Source organism: Delphinus delphis, chromosome 21 (genome assembly GCF_949987515.2).
Source record: "Delphinus delphis chromosome 21, mDelDel1.2, whole genome shotgun sequence".
NCBI lineage: Eukaryota > Metazoa > Chordata > Mammalia > Artiodactyla > Delphinidae > Delphinus > Delphinus delphis.
This window is the reverse complement of record NC_082703.1, coordinates 21,935,650-21,957,787: the sequence shown is the minus strand read 5'-3', so window position 1 is coordinate 21,957,787 and position 22,138 is coordinate 21,935,650. Positions and strand designations below refer to the sequence as shown.

The 22,138-nt window shown below is 39.2% G+C and overlaps 2 protein-coding genes across 5 annotated transcripts in view; one reads left to right on the top strand and one right to left on the bottom strand.

The window, feature by feature from the left end:
* CFAP96 (cilia and flagella associated protein 96) overlaps positions 1 to 22,138 on the top strand; it is a 157,560-nt gene that overhangs the window by 18,375 nt on the left and 117,047 nt on the right. The gene's annotated exons all lie outside the window — the stretch shown is intronic.
* On the bottom strand, positions 3,769 to 16,171 carry CCDC110 (coiled-coil domain containing 110). The gene is given in 8 exon segments (XM_060001477.1): positions 3,769 to 6,298; positions 6,301 to 6,472; positions 6,474 to 7,112; positions 7,947 to 8,057; positions 9,275 to 9,340; positions 9,602 to 9,657; positions 15,712 to 15,816; positions 16,162 to 16,171. Coding segments are annotated over 8 exon segments (2,415 nt in total). The 3' UTR covers positions 3,769 to 5,042.

Genomic DNA, 22,138 nt, shown 5'->3' with positions numbered 1-22,138 from the left:
ATGTTAATATTTGAAAAAGATTGAAAATCAAATAATTCAAAGAGAGAAAAACAACCAATTGAGAAGCAGATCTGAAAAACTTAAAATTGGTTTTTTAAAAAGCCCACCTAGAAAAAAAAGAGAGGTGAGAGAGAATACAAACTATCCTCTGAGTAAGGAATAGATTTAACCACAGATGTAGCAACGGTTAAAACATGTACAATTCCATGTCAAATACATTTGAAAATGAAATGTTACCAGAAGTAATTCAACAAGAACTGAAAACATGAATGGACCAATAAGGGTAGAAAAAATGGAAATAATAGTTAAACTTAGTAGCCAAAAGGTACTGTGTCTAGATTTAAGGAGCTAAATCCTATCAAATCTTCAAAACAGAGAAATCTTTTGTTATTTAAATTGTTTTGATCATAGAAAAATATGAAAGAGTTTTGATTTATTTTATGAGGATAGCATCACTGGACAAGGATAACATAAATAGGAAAATAATATTTCTAACTCATTAAAAAAATCCTAAATCAAATACAAGCCAATGGAATCCACATTTTAAATGAACATAAAATGATTTATTATTCTATGACTGCTAAAATAGCTTGACATGAGTGAATCTATTATTATAATAAAGTTCTTTAATATATTAAAATGAAAAAAATACATGTTCCCCTAATAGATGCTAAAAAGCCATTTGATAAAATTAAATACTCTTTCCACTTAAAACCTGTTAGGATGTGACAATTAGGAAGAACCTTCCTTACTTTCTAAAGAATATCTATCACAATCATAACAGACATTAAGCTTGAGCCATAAACAAGACAAACACTTCCCTGGAAAACATATTAATATAAATATATTAATGCAGGAAGACAGGAAAAAATCCCAAGAGGAAATAAATGTTAGAAAAAGACAATATTATTGCTTGCAGGTGATATATAGTTATTTACCTACAATGTAAAAAGAATCTGTTGAAAGATATTTGAACTAATAAAATTGTACAATAAACAGATGTATATAATGACCTGCAGAAAAGACAGTTTTCCCCATATATCCATTAGGAAATGTGAAAAGTATTCTATTTACAATAGGAAAAAAACTATGGAAACTTAGGATTAAAATGAAGATATAAAAGGAGGCCGAAAAAAAACAAAAAAAAAACCCAAAAAACAAACAAACAAAAAAAAAGGGCTTCCCTGGTGGCGCAGTGGTTGAGAGTCCGCCTACCGATGCAGGGGACTTGGGTTCGTGCCCCGGTGCGGGAGGGTCCCACATGCCGCGGAGCGGCTGGGCCCGTGGGCCATGGCCGCTGGGCCTGTGTGTCCGGAGCCTGTGCTCTGCAACGGGACAGGCCACAAACAGTGAGAGGCCTGCATAACGCAAAAAAAAAAAAAAAAAAAAAAAAAAGGAGGCCAGAGCAATAGACCATGTTCCAGGGAGACTAAATATTGTAAAGTTGCTGTTTATCTTTAATATATCAATAAATTTAATGCAATTTAATAAAAATCCCTACAGAATAAAAACAATAAAACTTGACTAGCTAATTTAAAATTTTATTTTGAAGACAAAACATGAAAATATGTCATGAAAATTTGAAAGAGGATGTTTGTTCTAAGCCAAAATATACTAAAAAGCTATTTATACCATAATCAAAAACACTAATGTATTAGGGGCTTCCAATTAAAACTGGCAGGCAGAACACACATATTTGCTGGCTCTCCTCTGACCCTAATAACACAATAGTAAAATAATGAGTCCAGAAAAATGACTCATAAGGGGATCATCAGAGAATAAGGGGTTTCAAAAAAATTCTGTAGACAAAAGAAGTAAGAATAGAGCCAAAAATGTTTAATTAAAAGTGTGTTTAGGAAAGACTTTTTCAGTCAGTTTCTTTTTTTCCTCCTACCTCCTTCCCATCCTCAGTGCTTTTCCAGTTCAGGCAACCCGGAATTTTACCCCCAGATGAAAAACTAAGCATCTTGCCTCTGAACATTCTAAAGAGCTGCCTAAGGAGAATTGGGACTACAAGAGTAAGGTTCTTGTTCTGGCATTATTACTCCAAAAAGAATAATTCTGGTTCTCTTCTGGTCAATAGCCCTGTACACACATACTCATAGTTACAGGCATCTTCTTTATAGTTGGGTGAGATCTGGTGGAAGAACATACCTACATATACCAGCTACCTAGAAGAGTCAACACTGTGTTCTGTCTGTTCATAGGACTTGATTTTCCAAACTTCCCAAACTTGACTACCCAGAAATGGCTTCTAGTCAAGATAGAGTATCAGGAACCAGATTTACACTTCTTCTGTAGGCAATTAAAAACTGTACAAAACATGCATAACAACTCTTTTTAGATACTGGACACAGACAGTGCAGGATTGTGATCCGTGAGGAAAAGGAAACAATTGAGGTGAGCCCTGCAATTGCTTTTTGTCTGGAGGCACTTTTGGACTGGAGAGGATGGAGGACTTGGAATCTCAAAGTATAGTAGCCTTGCTGAATTGAGACAGAAATTGGAACCCAAGGAATCTAAAGTGGCTCGAATTTGTGGGGTTGAGTTCTAGAGAGGAAAGATCTACACAGGAAAAGAGTTCAGAAATCTGCATAGGGATCCCCTTAACCCTGCTGACATCTAAGACAGGCATGCGTAAGGTTACATTCCATGAGGCAGAACAAAGAACAACACGGACCTGTCATGGTTCCCACAGCTCACAGAAGGCCAGGAACCATTCAAGGCTGGGACATTCTCACCTCTCTGCATTCAGTGGTGGTTCCAGAGGATCTAGAGTAGACGAGAGGCTACTCTACACCCACCCTAATAAAAGTTTAAAAAACAAGCCTCAAAAGCATCAAATTGAAGCAGAAGTAATGTAATGCCTAACACAACCAATTCCAACAATCTGTAAAGGAAACAACAACATTCGGACAATCAACAATGTAAAATTCACAAAAACCCATCTTCCAGATGGATTTTTGGCATACTAGATATGCCAGGAAGCCAGAAAATATGACCCATAACTGGGAGAAAAATCAGTCCATAGAAATAAACCCCCAGACAGTAGAGAAGATGGAATTAGCAAATAAAGACATTAAAATAGCTACTTGAACTATGTTAATGTATTTAAAGGAAAATATGAACATATTGGAAAGAAAGTTATAAACAAGAACCAAATGGAAAATCTAGAGATGAAAAATAAGATAACTGAAATGAAAAACTTCAGTAAGTGGGAATAGTAGAAAATTAGGCATGGCAAAAGAAAAAACTAGTGAACTTGAAGATATAGTAATAGAAAGTATCCAAAGTGAAACACAGAAAAAAGACTGAAAAGCAAATGAAAATAATACCAGTGAGCTCTAGGACAATATCAAACAGTCTAACATATGTGTTATTGCATCTCAGAAGGGAGCAGAGAGAAAAAGATTTAAAGAAATAATGGCTAAAAATTTCCAAGTGTGATAAAAATTATAAATCCACATCCAAGATGCCCAAAGAATCACAAGAACCCCAAATTATCAATGTCAGAAGTGAAAGATGGGACTTCATAGGTCCTGTAGACATTAAAAAGATAATAAGGAATATTATAAACAACTTTATGCCAAAACACTTGAGAACTTATGTAAAATTCTTCAGAACAACAAATGATCGAACCTGATTCAAGAAGAAATAGAAAATCTGAATAGTTCTATATCTATTAATGGGGTTGATTTTGCAGTGTAAAACCTTTCCATTTAGAAAACTCCAGGCTCTCTGGTGAATTATGTATTTAGAAAGGAATAATCAATAAGACCAATTCTACACTAATCCTTTCAGAAAATAGAGGAGGAGGGAACACTTTCCTCTTGGAAAACCTGACCTTATATTTTATGAGGCCAGGATTTTCCTGACACCAAAATCAGACAAAGACATAAAAAGAAAATAATATAGATACCAATATCCTGAACATAGAAGCAGAAATCTTTAACAAAATATTGTCAAATTGAATCCAGAAGTATGTTAAAAGGATAATACATGATATCTGATGAAGTTTATCTCAGCAACTCAAGGTTGGTGTAATGTTTCAAAATTAATCAATGTAGTCACCATATTTACAGATTAAAGGGGGAAAACACAGGATCACCTCAATAAAATGCAGAAAAAACATTTGACAAAATTCAGTAAGTTTATTTGTATAACAAGCAGTCTTGGAAGCTAGAGATAGTGTCTCTGCTGGAGCAAGGGCAGGTATTCTAACTGTCCTGTATAATAAAGGTAATGTTTCCATCTAGAGCAAAGGGCAGGCATGCTTAGTGCACTCAGAAAAGTAATGGTTCCCTTAGCTTAGAGTTTTCTCTTGTAATGCAACCACTGTGTGACCCTTTTCATGTTGCCTATAGGAACTGGGGTTTGGAGAGCCCGTGCAAAAGTGCTGTTACTCTGGCTCCTGCTATTGCTGTGAGCAACAAACTGTCCTTTATCTCTGACCCAGTAGTCTTATGTCTTCCACTAGAACCCATGAAACTGTCAGGCTAACATATTAGCTTACAAGTTGGATAAAGTCTCAGAATGTTTACAGTTCTTGACAACATAAAAATATATACCTAATTCCAATATCGAATTTAAAAAAACTAGTCTAATCAATTATAAGGTAATTGTAATCCCATGTAAAAGTGAATTTAAAATTTTTTGTTGAAAAAAGTACTTGGACAAAGGATTTTGAAACACTATTTCAGAAATTTATTTACATGGTTTGGATGGAAGCAATTGATACGGTTTACTTGGAATTCCTGGAAAAAAAGAAGAATTTTTTAGAAGGTTGGACTTCTAAGTGTATTGCAGAAAAATAATAATTAAAAAAAATCCCTGTTTGCTGCCAAAGTTGCTTTGGTCATATACAATGTATAGAAGTAGTATGATAAAATAATATGAATTTTATCAAAAGAGCAAAATCTCTAAATAATTCCACTATATAATAAATTGGATACAAATCTTACAAAACTGAATTGTACTCACCTTCTTATTACTGTCCTCTGGCTAATGCCTGATAGGCTAAAAGAATCTTAAACGTATTTCTGCTAATCCACCATGATATACATACCTTTCAAATCAGGGGCTAAAGGCCTACTTTTAGGACTAGAGGTGTCTTCATAAATATCATAGATGTCAAAATGGAATTTCTCTCTTCTTGAAATGTAACCCATTTTTGATAGGTCAATATGATGATTATAGATTTTTTCACTTAGATTTAAATATTCTTTTTGAAGATTCCGCATCTCAAATTCCAAGGTATCCCTTTCATTCTCTATACTTCTTACATAATTTTCTAAAAGTATTTTGTCTTCCTCAAGTCTACTGATGCTGTTTTCAAATTTTATACTTTCCTGACTATGTTTTTTTAGTTCTTCTTTTAGAATCTGATTATCAGTTTTAATTTTCATTAACATTTTTGATAACATCTCACATTTGTTGCCTATTTCTGACAAACTATTCTTATAAATACTTGCTTCTGATTTTGCATTTTTTATTTCTTGCAGAAAATTCTCTTCGGCGGTAGATTGGTATGTTTGAATATCCTCAATTTCTCTTTCCATCATTTCTCTCGCAGCAGTAGATTCTTGTAAGGTTGTTTCAAGATTAAGCTTTTCATTTTTAACTGTTTCTATTATTTGAAGAAGTGTCTCTTGTTCAGTTTTTGCCAATCTTTCTTTCTCTTTTAGCTGCATTATCTCTAGCTGGTTTTCTTTTCGTTCATTTTCAAGTGAGCCTTTTTCCTTTAGAAGCTGGTATGTTTTTTCCTCTAATACTTCTTTTTCCTCTTGTATCAACAGAATATTTGTTTTCATTGATTCCATTTCTGTGATCAGTAGTTTATTTTCATTATTGACAATGGCCATGTCACTTTGAGTTTTGTGTTCCTTACTTTTTAGTTGTTCTAATGTTTCTATTATTTGTTGCTTCTCCAAAGAAAGTTGACTATTTTTTTCCTCTAGGGTTTTATTTTGTCCTTGGAGAACATTATAATTACTAATTATTTCTTTCAATTCTTTAACACATTCTTTGCCATCTTCTTCTGTTTTAATTAACTTGGGCTGAATAGTGTTCTTTTCTTCAGCCAATGTCTTAAGTTGTTTTTCATACATTTCAATTTTCTGTATCAGAGATTGTGTGGTAAAGACAAGAAGTTTAATTTTCGCTTTAAGGGTTAGGTTTTCATTCTCTAGTTTTAGTACTTTTTTCTGTATCTGCATAGATTCTTTCAGGTAATTCTGTAAGTACTGAATTTTTGCTACACACTGTTCAGTAACAGAATTGACTTTGGATGTCTTTCGAATATTATTGATCCTTGTTTTACTGCAAATGGTTGTCTTTCTTTGTCTTTCATTGCATATTTTGTTGGGTCACAGAATGCCAGTGTATGTTTTGGAACTGTGGAGTGGAGTTTTAAATCTGCAGTATTCTTGTCAGCGATAGGAATTTCTTTATTATTTTTCTCATTCTTTTCCCCCCCTGTGTATTTCACTCTTAGATAGTTTTTTACATTTCCTACAAAAATTCACATGGAATTTTGACACTGTTTCCCTAAGTGCCTCTAATTCCAAAATTCTCTTTGATTTTATATCTTCATTTAAGTTACTTTCAATATTTTCTTCCTTAATAAAGTTAATTTTTTCCTTGTGAGTGGGGGGCAGGTCATAGTTACCATTCCTTGGAACAGCTTTTAAAGTTTGCAGTTCATTTGTAAGTGCCAGTTCCTTGTCATGTGACTTTTGAAGCTCTTCCTTCATTTGTTTTATAGAATGGCAGATATCATCTAAATTTTCACAAAATCCATGCTTGAGGTAAGGCACAGTAACTCTGGACTTATCCAGAATTACCATATCAGCTTGAGACATCCCGTTTTGAGGTACATTAGGTAGGAAATTATAAAGGTTATTATAATTCTTCAAGTCAGAATTTTCTGAAGCTGAATTATCTGTCGAAGTTAATATGTCCTTGAAATGTATCTGGCATGGGATATTTATACCTTGAGAGAGCCTGTTAACACTGTCACTACTGAATATTTCTTCTACGGAATGAAGAGTCCTAGGATCCTCAAAAGGCTGAATTTTCTCCATAGAAAGGGTTTCTTCTTGATTCTCTACAGGCTAGTAACAATAAAAATCACACTATAAATGTACTATCATTTGCTACATGACCAACAAATTAAGATAATATTTTGTGGAGGAATTGCTTTTACTACAACCAGAAGGAACATTTTATCCATTTCTGCAGCAAAGAGGCTGACAAGTATGATTCATTTTCTCCAGAAAATCTACCGTTATTTTGAGATCTGTAACTCTGGTCTTCACAATTTGCTTAGAAATTGCACTTACTTCCTTAGGGGGTGAGATAGAAGGGCCAATCCCTCAATTCCAGAAATATAAATTCGGCATTTCTAGAGACCATCATAGATAGGTGGGGAAGAGAGAAGCAATAGTTCAAAGGGAAGTTTAAGGAAAATGAAAATTTCTACTTCTGGGCTATTTGTCAACCTTAGCTTGTCTTCCTCATTTCAAATGGGTCTAGGGTTGTGACTCTTCACAGAGAAAGTGTGAAGTTCTAATAAGTATAGACACAGTGACTCTAGTTTGGACCTGTTTTAGAGAACTCACTCTAGGTGTAAGTCAGTCCTAAAAGTAGAAAAACTCAAAGTGGACAGAAAAACTGCCGTGTATTTCAGTTTACTTGGGAATCTTTAGGTATATGGATTAAGTCAAATGCCCCTCACATGCTCTCCTAAGAGAAACAAGAAAATTGCAGAAGTACAGAGGTAAACGAACATCTTTTAGGGTTTTCAGGACAGGAGTTTCCTTATTTTCATCTTTGACAATCCAGTCGCCCTGTGAAGAAGGGGAGAATGTAAAGGTGAAGGTAAACTGGTTGCAGTAACATTTCTGAAGTACCTAAATGTAGGAATGATTTTGTACTGAAACACATACCAAAGCTTTTTCATTGCGTGTGCTGAATACTAGATTTTTTTCTGAGCTAAATTGTGGGTTTTCTACTTCAATAATACTTTTGTTCAGTATTTCACTGATTTCAGACTGCACCTTTAAAAGAGAAATTAAGAATGTCAGGCTTTGATTTCACACTTATAAAGTTATGAATGCACAAGGATGATAGATATTATACTTGAAAGATACCTTTACATTTCCTATGCATATTCTTTTCCATCATATAAATTAAAAATTAAATTTAATTTATTGTAATCTCTATCATTGAAGGAATCTTTAAGAAAAGGATGTCTTTACTACATGATTATAAAATCAGAAAGACTTAATTTAGGAAAACAATAAAATCTTATGAATTAAAATAATTTTAGATGTTTGATTTTTACATTGTTGAATAAATCAGAGGTCTTTGACCTCTGTCATCAGAATGGAATCTATTCCGTCAGCCTCAGGAGGATTTTATCTTCTCGTCCCATTTCCCTGCAGTTGCTTCAGGAATATCAGGATGAAGTTTATGTTGGGTCTTTGGCAACTATGCGTTGTGTTATGTACCCCCAGGATCCATGCCCTGTCCTTCTGTTAACACTACCCCTTACTTCTGGATAAAGTCCATGTGCCTTTGGTGATACAGATCCCTCCTCCAGCTCCAAGGGGTGGGCATGTGACCCAGAGCTAACCAGTCAGAGCGTTGCCTCCCTCTGAACAGTGATTGCTTCAAGCACTGCATGTGGGGCTGTCAGAATCAGGCCAAGAACTCAGTACACACTGTTAAGAGAGAAAAGCACGGTCTCATCTCTGTCTAACTGGAATCTGGAAGGATAAGGGCCGGAACTTCTAGCAACCCTTTTGCTACCACATGGAGTCTGAGAATACATTACTGTCAAAAGCAGAACCAAGATAAGGAGTGAGGCTGGTTCCCTGACGACGTGAGTCCTGACGGTATGGATGAAGCCATCCCCAAGTGAACTATTCAGAGGGTTTGCATTACTAGAGCTAATAAAGTACACTTTTCCCTTAGTCAGTTTGACTTAGATTTTATTATCACTTATAATGAGAGTCCCTATTTGTAGACTATATATAGGTAGCACTTTAAACATATGTTTTTAAAAAAAATCAGTGAGTGTTATTTCTTTGGGCTCATATCCAAATGCAAGTATAACAGAATATAGTTTCCTGCCAATTTCGTGTCTAGAATAGGTTGTGGCTTTATTACATTCAATACCAACTCATCAGTTGGCTATAGTGATCATCAGTTTAGAAGTGTGTGACAGTGCTCTAAGTTTGGATATTTTCTATGTAAATTAGAAGAAACATACCATGCTAACATTCTGCAAAGTCTGTATTCGGAGAGCCTGAAATGATTCCAGCTGATGCTGAAGGGCCTATAACAAAATTACACAAGGTATGAAATTGAACATTTTTAGGTGAACATACATTTTGTTACAATTAAAAAAAAAAATCCCCTGAAGTTGCCTATTACAAGGATCATGTGAGGGTCAGGTGACCCGCATTCTTCATCATTCTTGCCCACTCTCCAGTGCATTTTGATGAAGACTTTTGTGGAAAACCCGTATATATTTAGGAAGTATTCTGAGAAAGATCAGACTTTACACAGATTTTCTGAGAAAATGAAATATACTCACTTTCAGTGCTGAGTGTGGTTGTATTTGATTTTCTGATTCTGTTATGCAGCCGTATTCTAAAAAGTAAAATTGAAAAACGATGTGATTTAATCCTTAAGTGTTATTTTTAAACAATGTTAATGGAAAGCAGTCTCCTAGCTTTCCTGGATGGTGAGGCAAAGAGATGATGAGACGATTCATGTTCACATTAAGAAAAACCCGATGCTAGCTGCATAGTGAGTTTAAGAGATAATTCTCATCTGACTTACAATACTGCACCTACTTAAGGTTGTAATAGTGGTTTTACTTTTATAATAAACCCTTAACTTGTAACACCAAACTGAGAACTCTCAGGAACTCAGATATCTTTGTTTGTTTCTGGGATATAAACCATATTTTTTGGTAAAAAAAATTAACAATTCTTATGTTAAGGGAGACCCTTGGCAAAGTCGTATATAGGTCTCAGTACCTATGCAACAGCCACGTGATGTTTTTCTTCCTTAACATGGAAAACAGTTTGGATTAATAGAACATAATTTTTGTTATGCTGTTAAGCAAAGTGCTATAAGGATCCATGTGTTCCTTCCTAGAAAATAGATTTTAGTTCTGCAGTAGGGGAGAGACTATATAACGTTTGCACATTTCCTGACATACATTACTTTTTTTCCCCAAATGTTAGGCTACTTGCTTTGTAAATTTTTATTGAAAAAATTAAAAAACATGTCCTGAATGAAATGAGAGTTATGTTAGAATTTGCCCCAGGCTGACAATTTCTGCTGTAAGAGAAGGTTTTTAAAGAAGTCAGTGCATCTCTTTTGGAATGGCAGTCTGCCAGATGTTACAGAATCTGGTTGCAAAGTGTACTTCCTTCCACCCAGTCCCAATGTGGCCCTCATCACTGAGAGAGCTGCTGTGGTTCAGAGCCTGGAGCCATTTGGCCAGTTGAAGAATCCAGCCTTCATCACAGGGCAGGGATGGACCATGTGTGGGGGCTGGGCAGGGGTGCATTAATGAGTTATCTTCAGGATTCTGGCTTTCTTTATCGCCTCTGAAAGTCAGAGGGAGTTACGAGCCATGCTATAGATAGCCTTGCCAGAATCATCTGTTTTTGTCTTTGGCCTCCACGCTCCAATTTTATGTCCTGAGGGGGTGCCCCCTTCCTTCTCCAGGTACTGCTGGTGAAGTTTTTGCTGGTGTTTGTTCATGTCCTTTTGTAGTGGGGGAGGAAGGTCTGGGGTCTTCTTTGGCTCTAAAGTCTCTACCTGAAAGTCTAGAATAATTTTGATAAGTTCATGATTTGGCCTTAAATACTGTTTCATGTTCAAGTGGTTCGTTCCTTCAATAATATCACACGTTCAGATTTTGAGTGTCTACCACGTGGTGTGCCCCACTGTAGTTACTATAGACAAAGCAATGAATAAATCAGCCGGAGCTCCTGTTCTCACTATGCCTACCTTCTAAAAAAAGTAAACAGAAAAAAAGCAAACAAAGATATAAACAAGATACTTCCAAATAGTGATAAATAACACAAAGAAAATAGGCTACTGTGACAGTGAGGGGGGGTGAGGACAGCATTGGGGAGGGCGGTTAGAAAAGGCCTATCTGGTATTTTGTGGCTTCAGCCAAGACTGCTACGTGATAAGAAGGGGCCAGCCATGTGGACATCTGTAGGAAGAGATTCAGAGCAGAGGAAACCGCAAGGTCCTGAAGCAGAGCACGTGTTACCTGTGTTTGGAACAGAAAGAAAGCCCATGTGGATGCAGCTTCCTGAGCAGATGGGAGCACAGTGTGCTAAGAGTTCAGGGGGAGATGGGGGTGAGGTTAGAGAGAATCTGGCAGGCCATCCTGAGGGGTTTGGCTTTTATTTTAAGAGAAATGAGAAGCTTTGGGGGGTTTCGATCACGAGAATGATTTGATTTGACTAAAAACATTATAGGACACTCTCCTGCATGATAATGGATTAGAAGGTAGCAGTTGCAGGACTATTGGAATAATCCAAGGGAGAGACAAAGGTACCTTGGACTAGAATGGCAGTGCGGGAAATGGAGAAAAATAGGTGGATTCAAAATACGTTTTTGACATGAAGCATTGCTGGAGGATTAGATGTGGCCAGTGTCGAGGAAGGAAAGGTGACTCCTGGTTTTTAGTGAGAGCAGGTGGACGAATGATGATGCCATTTACTGAAATGGAAAAGAGTGGGGGAGGAACGTATTTTAGGGAAAACTCGTTTAGGTCTGTTAAAGTTTTCCGTTGGACATCAAAGTGGAGATGTCAACAGGCAGTTGGGTAGTCAGGCTCTGGGTCAGGGGAGTGGCTATGAGCACTGTATTGGGAAATATGGACCCTGCTGCTGGCCTAGACAGGGGCACTTTCTGTGCAGTGAGCAGCTCAGAACCCCAGATGAAGTGGCTCGAGGGGAGATGGAACGTGAAGGTTCGTGGGCAACGCTTTCTGGTTTTACTGTGGCAGGGGATAAGGTGCTGGTGGGGATAGGGGTTTTTGGAAGAGATGTGAAGGTTAAGAAGAACTTTTTTTTAACCATGAGCGAGTCTAATATGCCTGCTTACTGCGGGAATCATATAGTGGAAATGGAGGAGAAGAATAATTCTGGAGAATGAGGAAGGCTGATCGCCAAAGTTGAGTATTGAGAATTACAGGAGAGGTATGATCTGCAGGAAATGACCTGTGGTTGAGCAGGGACAGTCCTTCCACTGAAGTGGGGGGCAGCAGAGAATACGGAACACAGGCGGTAGGTTAGCAGAGTTTAAGGTTGAAGCTTAGGGATTTGGGGTCTGATTGCTTCTATTTTTTTCATATAGTTTGAGGTCATGTTACACGTTGGGAGGTAGCGGTGAGAGGTGTTGGAGATTTGAGGAAACCAGAAGAGTGGAATAGTTATCTTGGACAGGGCTTGCAAAAGCATTTACTGGGGAAATAAATTAACTTTTCCAAATAGCATTGAGATCCATGGTATGACTCAGAAGTGAGTGTTTTTCTCCAGCAAAGTTCATATGATTCAGTGAAGATAGAGTAGGCAGAGAGTTGGATTCATCTATTTTTAAAAGCTACGAAAATAACTTTTTGTTTTTCTTATGAGTTTCAGAGACATTGGCTACTACTTATTCCCAAAGGGGAGATAATTTTAAAATTCATCAGTACTTAAAGAAACACATAGGATTATGTGATTCTAGAATTGGAAGGGAAATTATCAGTGAAGCACAGGAGAGGGAACACAGTCACAGGTCACCATTTATTAAGTCCTTGCTAAATGTACTATATTGGGAAGTATTTAGACTAAGTAGAGGATATGGTGCCAGCCCTGAAGAAGCTTATACTCTATTCAGATTGCAAGAAATATTATTCAGATTATATTCACCTTAAGTTCTCTAGCTGTTTCATATTTAAGTGTCAAAATTTAAAAACAAGATAGTTATCAGCAGGATGACTTTTGAGGTCATTAAGGTAAAGATATAAGGAATTTATTCTGAAGTCTGCAGAAGATTATGTCATAGTCAATGTATAGAGAAAGTTTTAAGGGCATACTTGTAGCTAATAGAGCAGGGAGAACAAATGAGTTTTAAAAATGCAACGTGGTAACAATTCTATATAGGATGTTAGACACTCTGTAGTCAATGCCTTTTAATCCTCAGGTTCAAATACTGAGTTTTGCCGTGACAATTCACACTCACTCCTAGAAGTAACTTTTATTGAAGCCTTGTGAGCTGTTCTACCCAAGCCTTCATTCATTCATCTAACAACTATTTTTAAGCACCTGCTATGTATCAAGTACTGTCCAAGGTGCTGGGGATCCTACAGTGAGCAAAATATGCAAAATCTCTGCCCATGTGAGGGGAACAAAGGATACTGTGTGTAAGATGGGAGTGAATCCTATGGAGAATAGTAAGGCACAGAGCAGGGGAGTGTGCATATCTGCACGAGGCTTTGTTATGGGAGCTATGGAGCCAGGCTGCCTGAGCTTGAATCCTGGCTTTGCCACATGCTCACTGTGAGGGATCAGTGTCTCATTTGTAGGTAAAGCCTTACACAGTGCATGGCACACAGTAAATGCTCAAGGAAAATTTACTCTCTTACTGTAGCAGCAAGGGTGTTATCAATATGATGATGATTTGGTAAATTTAAAATTTCTAATAGAGATGGAAGGGAGGGATGACTGCTCAAATTCTCCAGTGCCTCCCATTTTGCTCAGAATAAAACCACACATCCTTACATGGAATTACAAAGCCCAGTATCCTCTCTGAACCCTTCTCCTATCCTCCTCCATGCTTATTCTGCTCCCGTCACCAGCTGATCCTCAAGCATGCCAGGCATCCTCCCACCTAGGGACCTTTGCAGCTGCTGTTCTCTCTGCCTGGAATGTTCTTTCCCTGGAAATCTGCACTGACTACTCCTTTACCTCCTTCAGGTCTTTGCTCAGATGTCATCTGCTAAGTGAGGTCTCCTACCATCCTATTTGAAATAAAATTGCACACTCCCCACCCACCTCTGACACTCCATATATATACTTCACGCCATATACTAACTCCTTGTTCTTTTAAAATCAGAGACCTGAGAAATATATACGACCTTGTAATTCGGCATTATTTATGCAAATCATGTTAGTGTTCTGTTGGTCAGTACCCAGCGAATGGATCACTTGGTGACCATGACGTGTAGCTAAGAGAACAGAAAGTGGGGAGGGCACAAGGTCACACGTCCTAGTTTTGCCTTGAGCTGTAAGCAGGAAGTCCCTGCCATCCTTGGTGGCGCCTAGCTTAGAATATGTCTCACCCATTGAGTCCCTGCCCTTACACCCGCCACGCTCTAGCAAGAAAGACTTAACTCTCACACAAGCATATGTGCTATTTTGTATGTAATTTCATTTTCTGTGAACGCTGGCATTTTTCTCCAGAGCCTTCCATCTCACTCACATTAGAGAACACACGGTCTTGCCACATGAAGCTCCCTCAGTCTCTTCTGACCTTAAACACTCTCTCTTGGTATGGAGCTGTCTCCGTGTCTAGACTCTCTGTGAGGGCTTTCTGCCCTACTCAGGGCTTCCCGTCGCCCCTCCTGTTGCCCAGGGATGCCTGCCTGGCCTCATGCAGGCGGGCGGGGCGCAGAAGAGCAGAGAGGGGGCAGGTCAGTGCACTGCCCTGCGGCCTCTACTGAGGTGTGGCTTATCCTGGTGCTCTGGGCATCCAATTGCCTTGTGTCTTTTGTCTGCCGGCTGTGGCTGTTCCAGCCTTTTTTTTTAAGAGCCCTTGACAAGGCCGTTGTGAAGGTCCCCGGTTTATGGAGGTGGACAAACCCCAACCTGACCTCAGGTCTCGGGCTCATCACTTGTCGCAGCACCTCTGCGTCTGGATTGCCCACGTGTCCCGCGTGGCTTATGGGTAACCATAGGATCCCAATGTGGCCCCTCAGTTTAGATACTGCCTTCTGCCCACAGCGCTCTGCTCCTTCCCTGGTGTCTCACATGAACACCAGGCCCCTCTGAGAGCTGTGTAGCCTCCTTCAGCTTCTCTCAAGGAAGCGAGACTCCAGCTTCAGTGTTCTCAGATCCTCCACACATCTTATTCATGGTTTATATGGAACTTGAAAACTGCAGCTTTTTAATGACTTCAAACATCCTCCCTATACAGTATCCTGTAGTCTACAAATATTTACTATAAAAGTATTTCTTTTGGAAAAAAGTAGGTACCTTTTTAGTGACTGTCCAAAAAATCAGCAATTCTTATCTGGTATTCAGAGAAGCAGTACAGTGTAGCATGGAGGTTAAGGCCTGGACGCTGGAGCTACCCCGCTGAATACTGGCTCTGTCAGTTGCTGCCTGTGTGACCTTGGGGAGTTAGTTAACCTCTCTGTGCCTCGGTTTCCTCACTTGTAATATGCGGAGAATGGTAGTACCTACTTCATAGGGTTGTTGTGAGGATTAAATGAGTTGACATATTTAAGTGCTCAGAACAACATCTAGCACAAAGTAAATGTCCCGTGTTAGTTATTATTAGTATCTTACGAGTAGTTACCGGAAGCACACCAGTTGGGCCGGTGGACTTAGGTAACGTACTGGTTGCCTATAGTAAAAGGCAGAAACATCACTGCCATCGGAGCCTTGGCCTGGGAGGTTTTACCTGTTTCACTGCCACTATTTTCCTTTACCCCCTCAGAAGAATTTAGGATCTTGGGTGCTGAAAGGAGAACGCAGTCAACCCCCTCCTCTTCGTCAGTACGCTTTTCTATAACACAACAGTACGCGGCTTTTGGTTTTGCTGGGAGAAAGGAGGCGAGGCGTGGGGATTCGGGACGCGGGCGCGTAGAGCGGCCACGGGAGGGCGCGCTGGGGCCACGCCGCGGCGGCGGGCCGTGCTGCTCCAAGGCTGGAAGCAGGGCAGGCGCGGGGACGCAGGCGGTGCTTTCCTCCTGGGGAGGGCGGAGGTGTGCGGCTCGTCTAGGAGATCCACACTCCAGACGGGACCCGCCCCGCGGGGGAAGGAGCCGGGGCGGGGGGAGGCGGCGCTCCCCACCACGCGTCCAATTCCCGGGTAGCCCCCTCCCAGGGCAGCCCCCGACCCGGCTCTTACCCGGGCTCATTTCTGCTGCTCAAGCTCCCTTTGCAACCGCCTTCCCCTCTCCCAGTCACTAGGCTCGGTTGCTTCCCGCCTGGGCAGCTCGTTGCTTGGTAACGGGGTGGCCGGGACATAGCGAGCGGCAGTGGGGCGCGCGCGAGGGTGGGGGTGGGGAGGAGGAAGGTGCGCGCTGGGGGCCGGGGTGCAGTACGTCCGCCCAGCCGGAGCGGCGCCCGCGACAGCTGCGTGCTACCTTTGCTGTGCCTCCCAGGCCCAGCGACAGTCTCACTAGGGTGTATCAACCCCCCACGCCCCACCCCCGCCGCTCCCCTGCTGACCCAGAACTTGATCTCGATCAGACTCTGATTTAACACAGCACCTGTTGGACCCAAGCTGTGTGGAGAAAGGGGAATGTGTGGAGACACGCAGACACCTAGGAACTTCCCTTCCCCCCCCTTTCTGATCGCCATTTCATTGTTTTATTCTGTTCTATTCCTCTTGTTTCAACCCATCGGTCGAATTAGTTTCAGCGTTTGGGGATTTGAACGGTCCTAGACCATTATTGTGAAAGGACGTCTGTTTGCTGTGGTTAAAAGAAGACCCCTGTTTCCGATAATGAACTTTCAATAACCGTGTATGGAAATGTACACATTACAGCTGTAGCAGAGGTGCCGGTCTTCATCTGTAGAGCATGCTCATTTCCTGTGCACCTGGGCAAACCGCTTGCAAAAGATGAATGTTGAGTTGGAAGCTGGGGCTTGTTCAACTGAGGACTGGTTGGCGTGGCCGCAGTCAATCCCTGTGCCCATCAGGAAATGGAGCTCTTTAAGTAAAAGTTTTAAATGAGCGTATATTATTATTTTGTGATAACAGCCGTTACAGGTGATAGAATATAAAATAATTGAAAATTCAAATTTTAAGTCACAATAAAGAATTTAAAGTCATGATGACATAACTTATATAATAATTATGTGGCTTGCTTTCATGGAAATGAAATTCTTTATCAGAGGTTCAATGTTTACTTGCTGTAATTTCTTAGCTGTAGTTTCTTAGCCTATAGAAAAGATTCGACAGTCTTGTGGTGTTGTAGACAATTTCAACAAATTGTAATTTTGAGAACTTAGGTTCTCCATTGATGATTGATATTGACAAAGTTAATTTTTTCCGAAGAGCTACGAAAGTTTTCATCAATGTGTCTGTTAAATTGCTATTCTGAATAAATGCAGTATTTTGAAGGGAGAATGTAGATAAAAAAGCATTACATTTTAGTAAGTTAACTTCCATACTAATGAAATTTCCATAACAAATAAGAAATTACTATAAAATATTCTATTTTATGTAACATTATATTTTAATATGTAATAACCTGATAATTAACGTATGTAATATTCTATAATAACTAATTTGGCCATGTAATATTTGTGGATTATGATGGCAAATGTATACAGAGAAGTTACTTGTGGATTTAAATTAGAGGATTTAGCCACACCATTTAGCACAGAATATAAAAAGCAGATGATAAGAGCTATAATATCAAAAACTCAAACTTAGCCAGTGTGCTAATTTCAATAGAGAACCTACTCTAATTTTAAGATATTTCCCAATCAGTTCATCAGTTAGGGAAGCAGTTCTTTACTTAGAAGTTCAGTTAATTTTAGATGTTAGGTCAACAAGATCATTTGATTATCAAACTCATTTCTCTTTAGTAAACTAAATCACATATGTGTATTCTCAGGATAGGAATAATTTATTTGTCAGAAAATTATTGTAATTAATATATAAAAAGCCCATCTCTGGAGCCAACAAACAATAAATTTTAAAAATATCTTCAGTAATTACAGTGTCTATGACATGAATGGCATCCCCTCAGAAAAGGCCCCATGTTAGGGCCTCACATCAACAATTGCACATGGAGACCCTGTTCTTTGGTGAGAGAGAACCTGGAAGTGTAAGAAGAGAACATGAACCCCCAGAATACGGGTGGATGGTGGACACATCATTTTGGGGGTGTTCATTGCATTTGTGAATGTATGTCGAGGGAAGTCTTTTCTGATTACTCATGGCCACTTAAAACCGTTGTCACAGCCTGCTTGAAACTCCCTCCATTTCTGAACTTTGCAGGTAATAGTGACTCGGTGACTTGCCGTCTCTGAGCATGAGTTTACTTATCTCCACAACAGGCCAGGATTGCTGTAAAGGGTCCTACTACAGTAGGTTCAGTAGTTACATAGGAGGCTGCCAGTGATGGCACCTCTAGACCCCAGAGTCTCAGGTGAGATTCCATTAAGAGTGCTGACATTTTTTCCTGTGATTCGTCCTTATTTTTTAAAAATTGACACTTCAATTGGGCTTCCCTAGTGGCACAGTGGTTGAGAGTCCGCCTGCTGATGCAGGGGACACGGGTTCGTGCCCCGGTCCGGGAGGATCCCACATGCCGCGGAGCGGCTAGGCCTGTGAGCCATGGCCGCTGGGCCTGTGCATCCGGATCCTGTGCTCCACAACGGGAGAGGCCACAACAGTGAGAGGCCCGCGTACCGCAAAAAAAAAAAAAAAAAAAAAAAAAAAAATTGACACTTCAGTTGAAAAAGATTCAACTACTTTAGCTCAAATACCGGAACACGTATATATTTTAAAGAGATAGTTTGTGTTGTCTAATTTGTATTGTGCATCCACTTTGTGATGAACTTGCCAAAATTCAAAAAATAAAAAATTTTATGTTTCTCAGTCAATGCACATTTATATGGCCTATAAAATGTAAAGTCCTCATTAAGTTTTATTTATTAAATTATTTTTTGAGAAATTTTAAAATGATGGAATATGCAAAGAAGGCTATAATTAACCCTTTGCTTCCATCTCCCAGAATTAACAGTTATAATTATACTGGCATATTTGATTTTTATTTAGAAAAATAAGAATCATATAGGATGGAACTCCCCACCACTTCCTTTTCTGTTCCTTCTTCCCTACACTCCTCCCATAAGAAACCATTGTCATGAATTTAGGGTACAATTTTACAGTTCATTCTTATATTTTTATACTAATTATAATGAGTAATAGAGATGATTGCCCTTGTTTGTTTTAAAGTTTTTCATAAATGGTATCATAGTTTACGTTTTATTCTGCAGCTTGCTCTTTTTCAGCAAATATGTTTTTTAGGTCTATGCATTTTTAAAGAATAGATCTTTAATTCAATTGTAAAACTGGACTTGAGATACCTTTCAGTTCCTCCAGTGTTTTTGCCCTTTTGGTCTCCACTATGTTTTAAATTTTGAAATGAGATCACCAACTTATAATAAGGTTGGAAGTATAGTCTGGTACATATTTCATTTTCTCCTGAGCCATTAAGAGTGAGTTGTTGACATGTTGTCCCGTCACTTCCGAATACTTTGATGTGTATCTTGTAAGGACACTCCAACATGAGTACAATACAGCCATTAAAGTCTGGAAATTAGCATTGATACATTACTGCCACCTAATCCTCAGACCCCACTAAAGTTTGACCAGTTCTTCCAATAATGTCCTTTACAGCAAAGGGATCCAGTCCAACATCTTGCTTTACATGTAGTTGTCATGACAGGTCTCTTTACTCAGAGTCTCATGGACCCAGAGTTGCCTGTTTTATTCAGTGGGTTAGAATGGATTATCTTCTGTTGCTGACATGATTTATATTGTTGCTTCAATTTCCCTAATTGGGTCAGTGCGAGTGTCTCCAGCTGGCCTCTGCATACTTTTGACACATCTCCTTCATTACTAGAGCACTTTTTAATTTGCTTGACGCACTCAGATGTTTCAGGCTTATCCTGAATTTTCCCTGCCCTAGCCCTGAAATCAGGCATTTCTCCGAGGAGACTTGGTTTCTTTTAGAGGAGAATGGTATTTAGAAGCCAGGATGTGAGTGCTAAGTTGCTCTCTAGGTGTAGCTGCTCCCAGGCCATCTTAGTAGATAGAGCAAGGGAATGTCTGCCTGGGTATGTATGTACATATACACAAGCACACGTGCACATTCGCATCCACGTTTATTTATCTATATTGAGAACCCTGAGTTCACAATGCCTCCAGTTCCAATGCAACATCACAGTGCTCTTTCTAGTTTTCTCCCTTTCCAGATGAGAAAGTTGACTTCCATTATCCCTTATATATTTACTTATATGCGCTCTCATGCCAGTCTTTCACCATCACCCCCACGTGGATGCCCTCGTTATCCCACTTAGGTTCCAGTACTCTGTATCGCCCCTTCCCAACTCCACTGAGACCCTGAACCCTATGCTGGGCTCCCTCTCCACCTAGACACACTCCTCACCCCTTTGGGCTCTGTCACTGTAGGCTGGACCTCCTCTCTGTGGAGACGACCCTCACGGCCTCCCTGCCTCTGACACCATGCACCACCCAGTCCCATGCACGGCCACCCTCCCCACCTGCTTGAGCTCTGACCACTGATGCCAGTGTTCCCAACCATGCGGATGCTTCCTTTTCCCACCTTGGGATGGGACACCCAAAGCCTGCTTTTGCAAGGTCATGAGATGATTCTTCCATGCTTTTTTTTTTTTTTCTAAAAGCTTGATTGTTTTACCTTTCATTTTTGGACTTGCTATTCATCTGGAATTGATTTTTATAGAGAGTGTGAGGTAGGTGTCAGTATCCAGTTTTTATATGCCTATCCAATTGACCCATCATTTATTGTAAAGAATGTGATTTTCCATACCAGCTATATATTTTAATATATTTTACAATGTGTTTTTCTTTTGTGTGCTTATATTCTACTAATCTTGAACCTAAAGTTCCTCATTGCCAAGTTGCTAAAGTCAGGTAAAGTGATTATTTGCTTATCCAGCATATAGATGAGAATTAGATAAAAGGAATAGTATAGTGAAATTTCCTTTAGACTGCGGAAGTGGGGAAAACCCTATTCTCCTGAGTGAGACCCGGAGAACCCTGGGTCTCTGAGATTCTCTGTTGAGTACCCAGTGTTTTCTATAGCACTCAGGTTTTCAGTACACAGAAATGAAGGCTCAGTGATATTCAGAAGAATCTGGCAAAAATTTGCATTACACTTGCCCGGCCCTACCTATCATTGTTCCTGCTCCTGTGACACTGGATGGGTTCATTATTCCATTTGAAATCGGTAAACAAAGTTGAGAATTAAAACACTTAACTCTGGCGGATGTTCAATTTTTTCCCTCCCTAATGTAATTATCCTCCCCCACCAACCCCCAAATTAAGTTTTTGGTGACATATTCTTGCTTTTACTTAATGGTGTTGAGAATTGTGGAATTTTATGGAAAAAAGTTATTTTCCAGATTTGTGTGGGGAAAACTGAAACATGGGGAGGTTTAGGAACTTTTCAAAAACTCTCTTAAGTGGTCAGTGCTAGACTTCCTGATTCTGAAACCCTGGTTTTGCCCAAATCAGTTTATTTTGATGTTTTGTCCCCCATAACAAGTTATAATTTTATGAGATAGGACAACATTTCATCTAAATTTTCCAAAAGTATAAAGGAGGTATAAATATTAATGCTAGAAACTAAGAGTTCCTGTTTCCTGATACGGTGTCACACATCACCTGCACTACTTTCTCAGTGTGGTGAGATTGTTTCTATTTCATTCGACCTCATATCAGATAGACAGTGGAGCATTTTCTGTCACGGGGTATGCTTTCTCTGGTCACATGTGTCAGTCAGTCCAGCAACTGCCCTGAAAAAAATCTGATTTTTTTTTTTTTATTGTGAAGTTCATTGCGAAAGTTTGGAATTAAAATCTGTACTGCCAATCTTTTTTAAAAAAACTATGAGTCACAATATTTCAGAGTCTTCAAAGAGTAGCTCTTCTTAGAGAATCCATTTTCACCTGTTGACTAACAGCTGCAGATTCAAGAATCTGGAACAAATTCAAGAGCTTGAACAAAAACAAGGCAGTCAAATCTATTCTTAGCAATTGATGACCAGACTAAAATACTTCTGGGTTTTTCAGCTTCAGGAGATCTTTTTTAAAACCTG